The sequence below is a fragment of the Lepisma saccharinum genome, chromosome 27 (assembly GCF_977018435.1).
Source record: "Lepisma saccharinum chromosome 27, izLepSacc3.1, whole genome shotgun sequence".
Classification (NCBI taxonomy): domain Eukaryota; kingdom Metazoa; phylum Arthropoda; class Insecta; order Zygentoma; family Lepismatidae; genus Lepisma; species Lepisma saccharinum.
The window spans coordinates 41,084,695-41,099,468 of record NC_139255.1 but is presented as its reverse complement, the minus strand read 5'-3'; the positions used below and the strand labels follow the sequence as shown (position 1 = coordinate 41,099,468).

Genomic DNA, 14,774 nt, shown 5'->3' with positions numbered 1-14,774 from the left:
GGGTACGGTGGGACTGTGGGAACTCGTCGCCAAAAAGCAGCCGAAAGATTACACCGACGAAGATTACCAAAGTTACAAGGAAATTCTGATCATGACGGATGCCTTGTACCAGAACAACGACGCCTCGCAGAATAGGGTGAAATCGAGCAGCGGCGAGAAGTACAGGAATCTCATCAAACCGATTTGGAACCAGGTCAAAACGGGCAGCGGCGTCAAACGCTACAACACGTTACCCAAAGAATTCGTTTGGGTGGACGACATGAGGAAACTCGTGGACCGATTGTTGGTGATAGCCGGCGAAGAGAATGCAGGCAATCGTAATTTCTACAACGAGAAGGTTGGCATCGTGGACATGATCAGCACGAAACTTTCCAACTTCATCGTGAACGACGACAAGGGCATAGGTTACCTGATCAAAATCATCAACACGCTGCCTCCGAAATTTTGGAACGTGGCCGAAGGAAAGGGACTCGTGAACGACATCATCAACAAGTTACCTTTCGAGATGCATCTACCTGGCTACCAGTACTGCGGACCTGGTACCAAACTCGAGAAAAGATTGGAGAGAGGAGACAAGGGTGTGAATCCGTTGGACGCGGCATGCAAAGATCACGACATCGCCTACAACACCACGCAAACGGATCTGGACGCACGTCACGAAGCAGACAAAAAATTGGAACATGTAGCTTTCGAAAGGTTCGTGAGCAGAGACGCATCGCTGGGTGAACGGGTCGCCGCACTAGGCACCACCATCGCCATGAACACGAAACAAAAATTGGGGTGGGGTATATAAATAACATACCGTAAAAAAAACAACATGGCTTGCATAACTGATTTGCCGCACGAGCTACTATCTAAAATATTCAAAAAGGCAGTTAACGGAGATGTTAATAAACTTGTGATCATAGCAAGAACGACGCCGGCATTTCACATGGGATGCGAAATAGTTCTCAAGGACCGTCTTCGGGAGATCAGCGGCCTGAGGTGCGGTGATCTCAACATTCTGCTTTCGGCTGCAGGGGAAAAATTAAACGATAGGTTAGATGAATTGCACGAGGCAAGGCAGGGAAGAAGATGGTATACTGATGATTGGCGCAAGTCTAAGCAGGAGACGGAAGATATCATTACGCACATCATCGCGTTTTCCGAAGCACGGACTTTCTTCCTCTGTTAAAAAATAATAATATATATACGTGTCAAAAAAACTTGATATATAAATAACACACATCGTGAAAAAAAATAATATTGGGTATATATAAATAACACACATCGTGAAAAACAATTAAATTTCTCTCTAACACTTTGAAATTTTTTTTGATATGACGACTGAAAAAATAAGTGATCTCCAAGCATTAAAACAAATGCTAAATTTGTCAGTCGAGTATGTAAAAATTCAGGAATTGGAAGTCGACAAACCTTACACGATAACTTCCGGTTCAATCGTTTCTACCCAGTATGGTCCCAAGGTACGCCTGTTGCTCAACGCACAATACAGTCTATTTTTACCAGATCGATACGCTAACATGTTATCCGACGAGAAGCTATCTATTTTAATCGAGAACAAAACTCGAATTGTGTACAAGGGGACAAAGGAACTTCTTGGCACGAAAACGAAGCACGTAATAGAATTTGTGTAACGACTGCGAGGCCTTGAAAATATATAAATAACATACCGTAAAAAAACTACACAAGAAAAAATCTCAGAATATATATATAAATAACATACCGTGAAAATAACACATAGAGCATCAACATGAAGCCCAAGGGTGTCGTGTACCAGATACCATATTCGAATCTAAAAAATCTAGGTGCCCTCGATGGGTTACTCACCAAGAAACAACGCGAGAAGAAACGTTCTTGCTTGTCGAAAGGACATGGAATGAAATTACTGCTCAGCACACCTCAATTGAAAAGATTGCAGCGTTCGCGGAAACAGCAAAAGATCGGAGGTTTCATATTCAGCATCCCGGCCATCCTAACAGCATTGGGGGCCGTTGGAAGTTTGGCCGGCGGAAGTGCCGCCATCGCGAAAACCGTCATCGACTCGAAGAAGAACAAGGCCGAGTTGGAAGAACAGAAACGTCACAACCTGGCCATGGAGAAGAAGGGGAAGGGCGTGATGAAGAAGTTTAAAAAAAAGAAACAGAAGCACTCACCAACCGAGACATTGAATCTCTGATCGAACCGTTACAAATCAAACACTTCAGAGGAGTTTTCATGTCCGACTCGTTACCTTCAAGCGTTAAAAGAAGAGAATGCGGAGTAGTCAACTTGGACGGTCAAGAAAATCCAGGCACGCATTGGATATGTTACCACAAAAACGATGATAAAGCATTCGTTTTCGATTCTTTCGGAGGTGTTCCACCTACAAATTTAATTCATTATCTGAAAACGAACAAAACCTCCATATACTACAACGACGAACGCATTCAAGATTTCGGAGACGTGAACTGCGGTCATCTCTGCCTCTCCGTGCTCTCGTTTCTCTCTAAAATAAATAACCCTACGATCGAGGATTTCCAGAAAGCATTGTGGAACCTCAAACAGCATCACTAGGATGGGCGTGTTCCATCTCACGAGCGAATCTTCGATCTTGAAACTCACGCTGCACGACGACATCGTCTATCCTAAATCCGTGGCTCTGCGTGCATTCTACAGCATGTACCTCATACCCAATGTTACGCAGCACAACAACAAAATTAGCGTCGGAAGCGAACACATCGTCGTCACGCCAGGACAATACAATCTTTCCACTTTGCAAGCTCAATTACCCAAAGGCACATACCTTTCTCAAAATTCGGTCACGCACAGAGTGGAAATCCTATCCGCGACGGAGACCGTGGACCTGGGCACCATGGGAGAACTTTTAGGTTTCGAGAACGACACCAAACTCGAAGCTGGTATCAAGCACGTGGCAACCAACATTCCTAAATTCTTGGCCATAGAGACTCTGAACGTACACTGTAACGTGGCCGAAGGTATGATCACGAAATCTTCGGACGGATTGTTAGGAAGTCACAAGCAGACGGGAATCATAGCCACTTTCAAACCAAGTTCCGAGTTCATGGAACCGATCATCTACACGCCCTCTTCGCCGATCTATTTTCCAGTATGTCGCAACCGCATAGACGACATAGAGTTGGTGGTGACGAACGAGAAAGGAGACGTGGTGGATTTCGCAGGTGCCACTACGACGGCCATCGTGGAGATCAACGTATAATAAATAACCATACATGTAAAATGGAGCAAATCGAAAGTTACGAATTGCAATCTTTCCCTCCCAACCGTCGCACGTTCGCCAATCTCAACGAAGCGAACAGGGAGATCGAATACGACGTGGACGTAGGCGACGGGTTCATTCATCCTCACAGAGCGGACCTCTACCTTCAATTCGACGTGGTGAAGAAAGAAAGCGGAGATGCGTTTCCCGCAGCAGCAAACTTGATACTCGTGGACAACTTCGTGCCTCACCTGTTCTCGCAGGTGGAGGTGAGGAAACACAACACCGTCATCGACAGAATAGATTATCCAGGCATCACGTCGACGGCAGTGGGAACGTTGAAATTATCCAAAACGGACGCAGCGTACTACCAGGCCGGGGGATTCGAAGCCGGGACCAAAATATCGACGAAAAGTCACACGGTGCTCTTTCCCATGCGTCTGCTGCCGGGTTTCTTCTCGGACTACAAGGAGATCATGTGGAAGGGAGGACTGCGCGTTACGTTTCGAAGAGCGGCCAACGACAACGACGCACTGATGCGATACTCTACTTTGGGTCCGGACGCCACCACGCCGATAGCCAACACATTACCCGAAGCAGCCAAGTGCGTCATCCGGAGCATGGAATTGAGAATGCCGGTGGTGGAATACGAAACGAACTACGCCCTCAAGTACAAAGCGGAGATCTTGAAAAGTCCGCAGGTGCCGATTCACTTTCACGGTTACCAGTGCGTGCAGAAAATAGCGTCGGGAAGTCACATGGAATTCGACGTGACGACTCAGTTCAACAACATACAGTTCGACATGCCAGATTTCGTCGTAGTGCTCTTTCAGACCGGGCGCAATAACAATCAGGAAAAAGATTCCAGCAAGTTCGACGACTGGACTGCAAGATCAAGAACGTTTATCTGAAGAATGGACGCAACGAAGTGTTCCCGCGCGAGAATTACAACCTCGACGTGACCAAAGACGATTACCTCAAACTTTACGAAGCTTACACGGCTTACAAACGCGTGACCGAGGGAAGCGTGGACATGTACTACACCCCCAGCGAATTCAAAATCCGCAGGCCGATGTTCGTCATCAACACATCTAAGAGGAAGAAGGTAGTGGTCAACGATCGAACCAACATCAAGGTCGTCTGCGAGTTCCACGATGCCTTGCCCGAGGATACCCTATGCAGTGTCATCCTGATTGCAGAGAAGTCCTTCGCCTACGACGTGAAGAACGAGAGGGTCACAGAGCAGTTTTAACAAGTTTTTTAACATCTTTTCTTGCACAATAAGAAATTTTCTGCACTAGCACAATCAGTTACAATGGCACAATACGAATTTCACTAGTTCAGATCAGTTACAAATATCAATTTCATTAGTTATCAGTTACAATATCTTTTTTGTACTATAGCACGAGACAATCAGAAAATTTGCACAAAAAAAAATTTGTTGTTGTTTTTACACGTGAAAATTAACAATAAAATTTCTTTTTTTTATCGTTTCAGATGCTGTCGAAACATCAAAAACACATACACACACACTAGAAAAAAGCATGCAACTTTATTTGTAACACGCACATATTCTCCATCTTCATCAAGAAAATATTATAATAAACATAATTATTTTTATCTATATCTCACAATAAAACTCTATATCCAAAAATATCACAACATCAAATAACACTAGAGTCGTTAGTACACGTTGCATGCATTACGGAGGTCCTCTGTAGGGTTTCATGGAAGTTTGGGGGAAAAAAAAAAACACGTGAAACTCTACAGAGGTGCGGTTGTAGATAACCGCAGCCGTTAGACGCACCCTGGCGAGGTTATAGGGGCCAGGCCTCCTAAAAACAACAATTATTATTATTTTGTTTGTTTGTTTGTGTTACAATACATACGCGCGCGTGTGTGTGGCACATCGTTCCCCCGAGAGAGGTTTACAAAGGTCACGATATACGGAGTTGGAAAATTACGATATGGCGCATTCGCTCGTTACTGTTGCCAGCCATAAATCTCTCTCTCTCTTCATCTTACACCAACGTTGGCATCTCTATTTTTCTTAGTTGTAAGTAAATTGCCAACACACTCTAGTTAATAATGCTACATATTATACACACATACGCACACACATACTGCGTTGCCATCCACCCATCTCTCTCTCTTTTACAGCAGTGGCGGCTCTCCTTGTTTAGTATATGCACGTTGGCAAAAATTGCTTTATGCGCTGTAAGGCAGCTCCTTGCTTTAGGTTAGGTTAGACCAAAAAAAATCTTGGTGATTTTTTTTTCGAGTAAGAAGTTGGCAACGCTGATTTTTACTTGAGGGCGGTCAACCGGGTTGATTGCACAAGCAAAGTTGCCAGCTCCTTGCTTTAGGTTAGGTTAGACCAAAAATACCTTGGTGATTTTTTTCGAGTGAGGAGTTGGCAACGCTGATTTTTACTTGAGGGCGGTCAACCGGGTTGATTGCACAAGCAAAGTTGCCAGCTCCTTGCTTTAGGTTAGGTTAGACCAAAAAAGGCTGTGGGGAAGCTGTCGGTTGTTTAACTCTTCCCTTTCTCTTTTTTTTCTTGTAAAAGGCTATGGCAAAAGTACCAGTAGGTTGGCAACCTTGCTTTATGCGCTGTAAGGCAAGCCTCAAGCAAGGTTGCCAGCTCCTTGTTTTAGGTTAGGTTAGACAAAAAAAAGGCTGTGGGTAAGCTGTCGGTTGTTTAACTCTTCCCTCTCTCTCTCCTCTCTCTTTTTGTAAAAAGCTATGGCAAAAATACCAGTAGGTTGGCAACTTTGCTTTATGCACTGTAAGGCAAGCCTCAAGCAAGATTGCCAGCTCCTTGTTTTAGGTTAGGTTAGACCAAGACAAAAACCTTGGTGATTTTTTTTCGAGTAGGTGTTGGCAACACTGCGAGCCCCACTTCCGGTTGCAGAACTCTCAAGCAAGATTGCCAGCTCCTTGCTTTAGGTTAGGTTAGACCAAAAAAAACCTTGGTGATTTTTTCGAGTAAGAAGTTGGCAACACTGCGAGCCCCACCGAGCCCCACTTCCGGTTTTCTGAACTCTCAAGCAAAATTGCCAACTCCTTGCTGTTTTAGGTTAGGTTAGACCAAAAACCTTGGTGATTTTTTCGAATAAGCGGTTGGCAACACTGCGAGCCCCACCGAGCCCCATTTTCTGACGTTGAACTGTCTTGAACTTCTACTATGAAATTAATTGACACTCACAAAGAACACCCATGCCCAGGCCGGTACTCGAACCCGGGACCACTGACGTCGTAATGCGCTGTGCTAACCACTCCGCACTGAGGCCGGCGGGAGGATATTGGAAACTTGGAGAAATGGGAGGATATAAACTCAGCTGACCTATCTCATCCCGTGGGAACACCACTGCTGTTGTGCGTCGTAATGCTTCCTGCAGACATTCAATACACATTACCTACCTCCATCCATGTCTCATTTGGTGCATGATTAGGATATATACAGGCTGATTCAAAGTTATTGTCGGAGTTTTGCGTCCTATAATTTTCGCAATGGGAACAAAAAAAAGTAAAATGACCACAGAACATGAAAGTGTAATTCAAAAAGTTTTATTATATCCAGAATCAAAATTTTAACTTCAAATTGTGCGCCCAACTTATGCCCAAGCGATTTTCTTCAAAATGTTTTTCCAGTATTTCCGTTTCGGAACTTTTCCAGTCTTAAAATTGCTTCATCCAACCTTGGATAGCATCTGGGGATGAACCAGGACTAGACAATATGGGAATTGGCACAACTTTATCTCGTCTCAAGTGTAAGGAGGTCTGTCTTGTTTTCACCTCGAGCTGGAAATATACCTGTCTCGTTCTCGGTCTCGAGTTAGAAATGCTTTTCTCATACTCGGTTTCGTCTCGATTTGGAACACCGCGATGGCGTACTGGCAGTAGCGGCAATTGGGTACCAAAACTGGGGGGGGGCAAGAACAGTTTACTTTCCCTTGGTAGATAAGGTTTAGTATAGTGCGGGAGCAAAAGATGGCAAAAAGTGGGGGGGGGCAACTGCCCCCCTCGCCCCGCTAATCGCCGCCACTGCGTACTGGTAATGCAGACGGGTTGTAATCAAGGTGCCCCGGGTTTTATACCCAGTGTAGGCACACAGTTGTTCTGATTCCATTTTAAACTGTAGTCCCGATTACCCTATCTGTGTATAAAGTGGACTTAAAACAAACTTTGTCTCCATTCTTAAACACCCGCCTCGGTCTCAAAGGTCCAGTCTTGGTTGTCACAGAGAATAGAGATCATCATAGAATGAACTTTTCTTAATATGTAACATTTTCTGCTTGACCGCTACTATTAGACCGCTCCCGAGCAAATTGTCAATTACCATGAAGAATTGAAACAAAACACCAAACAAGCTGCTGACAACCTCTGCTCCAGCACACATAAAAATTCATTCCTTTAAATCACGTAGGATGCAAGAGAATAATTCTACGACGTCAGGGGGCCCGAGTTCGAATTCCGGCATGGTCATGCGTGTTCTTTGAGAGTGTTCCTTCATCTATTTCATCATATCATCACTAACGTCATCGCCGCGATTATACAAAGTGGGTTAAAAGCGACGTTAAACAACAAAAATCAAATCAGGCAATGTAAAATGTAATGCAAGTAGTCGTGGACAATTTGCAGTGCAACACTTGTTCATTCCACTGTACGACGTCATAATCTCACAGACATATGCGCTGAAAGTACAAAATGGCAAATAAAACTTATTTAAGTTACCCTTAAAATTACGTTACAGAATTTTCGACAATAATTTTCTATCAGTTGTTATTGTACTTGATACGTAATTGGTGCTCAAATCTAAAGTGTACACGAGCAATCTAATTTCACCTTGGTAGTAGAGTGAAATACTAAAGTACTACCAAGCAAATTGTCCATCACTATGTTCATTCTCTTTGTCTTACATTGAGAGCTTCAAGAATTGAAACAAAACGCCAAACAAACTCATGACAACAGCACGTAGAATGCAAGGGGAAAATTAATGAAAGTAGCCATGGACAATTTGCAGAGCAATACTTGTGCAACCCACTGTACAAAATTGCTTACTCACCAATCATGGTTCCAGCGATGATAGAGACTCCACTCAGAAGTCCCATTTGCCTTTTCATGTTCACCGAATCGATGATCGGTTTTTTAGTCGGGGGAGATCCTGGCTTCTCGGGATCTGTCTGCCATGCGTCTACTATTTTGGAATCTTTTACCACCTCTCCGTGATGATCACTTTTTTTAATCTGATTTCGTCTTCGAATCGACGATTCCCGATCTTCAGTACGATTGAGTTCGTTTTTATGTTTCACATCTTTCTGCTCACTCAAGTTATCTCGTTTCTTCCTACCTACACTTCCATGACGATCATCATCTTGCTCTTTTGCTCTGCTTCCATCTTTGTCTTCATTGGTCGAACTGTTCGAGTCACAACTACCGCTACCACTTGATCCAGATGGATCTTCACATATACCATTGGTCTTTTCGTTTTGGGCGACCATCTCAATCTCGATTCCTACGTCATCTAGCTCACCATCTATTGCCAAAAGTTTCAAGTCACTTCCTTCACTACATCGATCATCTCTTTCAGCTTCTTCAAGATTGTGATCGTTTGATGTGGCGTCGAGTTTCTTGTCAGCCACCAGATCGCTGAAACTTTCAGCAATTGAGTCGATTCCACTGTCTTTGCTCAACGACTTCAGCTGCTCAGCATGGTGCACGCCCTCTGTCCGTGACATGACTTTCGTTTTCCTTGCATCCACTGAAAAATAAAAGTAAAAAGGTATAAAATGTTATGTAAGTTATGTTGTGGAGCATCTGAATACTTACACGTAAAATTTATTTACAAAGGGGCTACCAAATGAAAAAGAGGAGATAGTCAAAATGTGATAAACACACCTACACACCCTGGCATATACGCAACGCGTGCAAACACACACACACATAAATAAATATAATATACTAACATCTGATATAACTTGAGCTAACGTAGGTATAAATGAAACTTTATGTGCGGGGCTCAAGATATTGTTATACCAGGCGTATACATAGTTCACGTAAGGGGGAAGGTGTTCAACTTTTGGTATGATTAGGATTCCTGTATTGCATGAAAACCTGGGACACTGCTGATTGGAAACTTATTAGGGAGCGGTGGGTGGGGCTGGACCCGACAAAGTTGTAATGAACAACATAAGTATTATGTACATTTGTAGTCCATTTTTCATTATCATATTCTTTAACTTCTTAATAAAAAATCAAAACAGTAATCCACTTCGAAGTATATCATTAACCTAGCAAATCCTTTTCGGTGCCACAATGAACTAAGCTGCTATCTCACAATGTCGAAACTTTACTTGAAAACTCGAGCACTGACTGTTCACAGTAAGCAGCTTACTATGCTGTTAGCAAATGGCGGTGCCGTCGTGGAGTCAAACTCTTTGCAGCATCTTCTTGTAACTGGATAACTCTGTATTATCGAGAAGGAGCGGTTCAATGTACAGATAGATTGTAAAATGAGCATTTTAAAATTACACCCACGTATTTAAATATAAATAAAGTTCAGGAAAGTGCAGTTTTAATCATTTATTTTCCCCACCCATGCATTCTGTAGAAATTATTCAGGACACCGGAACAAATGATAACATTCCGTGCCTATATCGGAAAATCCGGGATGTATAGCAGGCCTAGGTATGATCAGAATTAGTATTTTCCTCCTTGCTACAAAATTGAAAATAACATCATCGGTGTTATTTTAATATTCCTACGTACACTTAACAGTGCAGGGTCCATTAGTCGCGAATCTTCCGTTGAATTCGAAGACACGATTTCAACTTCTCCAATGTTGAAAACATCCTCTCGGGTGTTGCAGTTGAAACTGGTAGTGTAGCCAAGATCACAAACAATTTGTGCATTTTGACACACTGTTCCAATGAATGAGGGATAGCCATTTCACATTTTTGGAAGAAGTTGTTGCAATTTTGCACTGTGTTGACTGTGTTCAGAGAAACGTGAGTTCATTTCTACTACACAATTGTCCAAAAATGGACGACAGAGGTTTACCTTGTAATATTCTTTTGTGCTTTCAGCTATTTGGCGTCTGGATGTTCTTGGTCTCTTCATTTCTCCATCATAGTCTCTAAGCAGTTTTTCTGCTTTGGAATAAATTTCACTTAAGTTCTCAGAACTCTCCCTTAGGGTTTCTTTTTAAATATCTAATAGAAAAAAGAAAGATGCAGGCAGTGGAGATGAAATTTTCAAGGAGTATGTTGGGGAAGACTAGAAGGGATAGAATAAGGAATGAGGAGATACGACAGACAGTGGGGGTGGTGAAGCTTCATGACAGAATAGATTAGGTACAGATGAGATGGTTTGGTCACATGAAGAGGGTGGATGCAGAAAGACTACCAGTAAGAGCTTACAATGCACAAGGAGTGAAAATAAGGCCAAGGGGAAGACCAAGATGTTGGTGCAAAGAAAATATAGTGTGATAGGAGAAGAGGACAAGATTGAAACACCGTGGAAAGAGAGGAATGGTGGAAGACCAAGATGTTGGTGGAAAGAGTAGATAGCGGAGTGTTAGGAGAAGAGGACAAGAATGGAACACCGTGGAAAGAGAAGAATGGTAGAAGACCAGAAGAAAATGTAGAGGCTTGACTTCTGTGCCAACCCTGCCAGAGGCAGGAAGGATGATGATGATAATCTCTATTAGAATGCTGACATGTTCACAATACTGAACAGTCGACCTTTTAAGGTGCCCAAAATAATGTTGCAATGCATGAAAACAATTTGATTAGAACAAGTAGAGATATTTCAATCTCCCCATAGGAGTTCTTCCCCACTGAAGAAACTGAAGAGGTTGCTGAAATATTTATCTTCTACTGGTAAATTGTAAAGTCTGTAAAGTTTCTACAATTAGGGAAAACAATTCCACAAGCCACGCTACTTAGTTTTGATACTTTTCTGTCCATCTTGTGTCAAAAACAACTTGAGAATATTACGGTGTTTCCTTAGCTATCTTGGAATGCGATATTTAAAAGACTCCAGGAAAAAATATAACTGGTTTTACAGTCCCAGTGTAGTTTCTTATCGCATAAATTTCACATGATGGGCGACACCTAGAGTTAAAATATGTGCTGAACAATGCACGAAAATTGCTTTTGGACACTTCTCTGAAATGATCGATCTCACCCCCTTAAATCTACCGTGCATTACATCAGCGCCAGCATATCTTTGAATAAACATCACACCAAACCCAGAGAGAGTAGAAGTAATAGCTAAAGCTAACCCACATAATGTTACATCTTTAACAGGAACAAATCCGAAATTCCGATCTGGACTTTGGAATCGACTCTCGGGATTATCGAACAGTTCGGAAATTTCAGATTGTCAAAAAATTAGAACTTTATGAATGCTTAATATCGGGAACTTATAATGAAATGGTAATATTCGTTGTATAAGTTCACAAACAACTGCTTCGGGCCTCTACATATGTCAATTCGGGTCTATGCACGGGACGTGAGCATCAAACCTGACCTCCGCAATTATAATGAAAAGTGATGTTCTTCCACATGGAAAATAAATATATATATGAGTGAGTAGATTAGGTAGGGATGAGGTCTCAGAGAAGGCATAAAACATCAAGTTTTCAGCCAACGCTTGTAAGACTACCCAGCGCTTTCTGTGGTCGGGAATTTTCAGCTCTCTTCGTGTGTGATGTTGGTGTGAGAGTCAAGAAACACATTAGGTGACGTAACGTGGAGCACCTCGATTCTTTGGAGAATGATAGTTTTTGATATTTTCATGCAAGTAATTTACCATGTATGCCCAAATTTAGGTTAAATTTGCACTGAGAAGTCATTTTCAGAACAGTGCCAGTGCCGATGGCGTAGTCGTAACGTCGTCGCCTTGTAATCAAAGGGTCCCGGGTTCGAGGCACATAGTTGTTCGGATCCCACTTTAAACAGTCGGTCCGGTCCCGATTAGCCTTACTGTGCACAAAGTGGACTTAAACACCAACTGAACCAACTAATTATTTTCAGAACAGTCGTTTTGAGCAGCTTTGCGAAATCCTCCACTCTACGTCACATGCGAATTCCGCAATACAAAAGTGGCCGCTCGGCCCACCTGTATGTGTGCACCTTGGATCATTTCAGTTAATCGAATTGTTTAATTTTCAAACGTTTTTCACCGTCATTTTTTGATTATACTGTGCAACATCAGATTGGAAAAAAAATCACTGTTGCATTTATTGTTTGATCTGACGTTTCCGCAACTCGTGACAACCTCGCATGACGCACAATTTAAAATAGCGACGCAAAAGCGAAATCCACAAGGGGATCGCGAATGAAGGTTTGACGTGAATTAAACATGGTGTATTCGTTCTTGTTTTTTTCTAACACCGAGAAGATGGAACATTTCCAAACGGCCAGCAAACAAAAGAACGTCGCTTTTCCCCCTTTTCTATCTTATTTTCTTCCATTTCCGAGCCAAGAGAAGCAGAGGCAGCATATAGCTTTTGTGAATGACAATAACATCCAAGAGAGTTTCTAGTCTTTTTGTTTTTCTTGTACAACGGGTGGGTGAGTGAGCATGGATCGATATGAAGAATGTAACACTCTTTATCCTCTGTAGACTTACGAGGTTTTCTGACGCCCTTGTACTGGTTTCTCCCAATAATTCATTGTCTAATTTTTTATTCTGTTTTCAGAGATGGCTTGGTGAAAGCATTTAACACATGAAAATAAATGTCAAGGAACTTACAGGAGTTGAAGACACGAGCAAGGATTTTCCTACAAACGCAGATAAAATTCACACCTCCAAAAACTTTTGGATAACGCCTGAAGAGTGATGGCGAATAGAAGGGGGCAGTTGCCCCCCACTTTTTGCTACTTTTGCCCCCGAATTATGCTAAACCTTATGTACCAAGGGAAATTAAACTGTCCTTCCCCGCTAGTTTTGGCACCTTGCACACCAGTTTTGAATCCTAATCGCCGCCACTGCGCCCCAAGTTACTAATTTTGTCAGCTCAGTGTGGCCAGATACAGCACCTTGTCAAGGTGCGAGAACAAATATTTTCTATGTGCGAACTTACAAGCTACATGTACAGTGCGATGCATAAGTATTGCTTCTCAAATCGCCCATTACTCGTATTTGCATCAGTATTTCTCTTGCATGAATTACATGAATTTCTACGTATGCTGGTGCAGAGGTCGTTAGCAGCTTTTGCATTTTGTTTCAAATGCCAAAGCTTATATCATTGCATGAAACAAAGACTACAAACGTAGTGATGGAAAATTTGCTTGGTAATACTTAGTATGCATCCTATTCATGGGCGTCAGGAGGGGGGTGGAACAGGTCCGTCGACCTCCCCCTGGAAATTGGCATTGTTCATCTCAATAACAATAACAAGCAGAAAATTTGTTATTGTTATTGTAAATAACAGAAAAAGTTCAGTTAGTTAGTATGTGAACAGAATAACTAAAGTAAAAACGTTAAAGCATTATATCGTAATAATTTTGGAAAAAATACAGGAACCAGATTGTTTTCAGATTCTACCATTTAAACCAATAGTTAAAGTTTTCAAGATTCCAAAAAATAGAGTTTCATGTAAGAAGTCAAGCAACATTAACTTCATGGCAAATGTTCTCCGAAGTTTTATAGGTTGTTCTTGAACGAAGTATATAAATGTTAATAAAAAATATATAATAACTATGCTTTTCAGTACACTAACTGCATAAAATGTAAAAATATAATAAAAGCAGTTGTGCTGAATATTCACTCATCTTGAGGATCGAGTAGAAAAACTTCCACAAGAATACGTACAATAATAATAATATAAGATTTATTTAAGTGATGAGCACAATTTGACAACCAGGTACATCACTATGTCAAATTGGTGATACAAAATTACAAAACTGAATATATAATTACAAAATAATACAATGGATCCCTTATACATCATCACAAGTTCATATTGTATCTTTCGACAAGTTCAGCTATTAAACCTCTACCCTTGTTGAGATACGTATGTTAGAATTGAGATATTCCCAGAGGAATATCTGGGAATTTTATAACATATATTATTTAAAAAGTATTCACTATCTATTTGGAAAGATGAAATCTTCTGTTCAAAATTGTTCCTTTTCATTTTTCTTCCTTCTTCTAAGGTAAACATATTCAGCTGTGTTAACCATTCAGAATACTGTTCACATTAATTATTTTTAAATTTCGTGCATAGTAACCTGATAAAAAGATTTTGACCTGATTCAACTTTTTACGGTAATTCTTGGCTGTCAGAAACCATAATTCATTAGCATATTCAAGAATAGGATGTACTATCATTTTATACCTAGGTATATTAAGAAACTCCCTTTTCTAAAAACCTTTCCATGAAAAAAATGTATAACTAAGCATCTTCTTTGCTCTTTTGCAAATTTCTGAAAGGTGCTCATCAAATATGAGAGAGGACTCTATTGGAATAAAATATGTTTATTTTTATGAATTATTATTCTTATTATTTCTACAATAAGTTTTATGACCTCGCAATGGAAGC

The 14,774-nt window shown here is 41.4% G+C and overlaps 1 protein-coding gene across 1 annotated transcript in view; it reads right to left on the bottom strand.

Moving 5' to 3' along the window:
* LOC145980418 (b(0,+)-type amino acid transporter 1-like) overlaps window positions 1–14,774 on the bottom strand; it is a 143,045-nt gene that overhangs the window by 91,318 nt on the left and 36,953 nt on the right. The window contains exon 2 of the mRNA XM_083113500.1: window positions 8,289–8,984. Coding sequence (XP_082969626.1) covers window positions 8,289–8,961 — 673 coding nt within the window. The 5' untranslated portion in view covers window positions 8,962–8,984. The remainder of the gene's footprint in view (window positions 1–8,288; window positions 8,985–14,774) is intronic.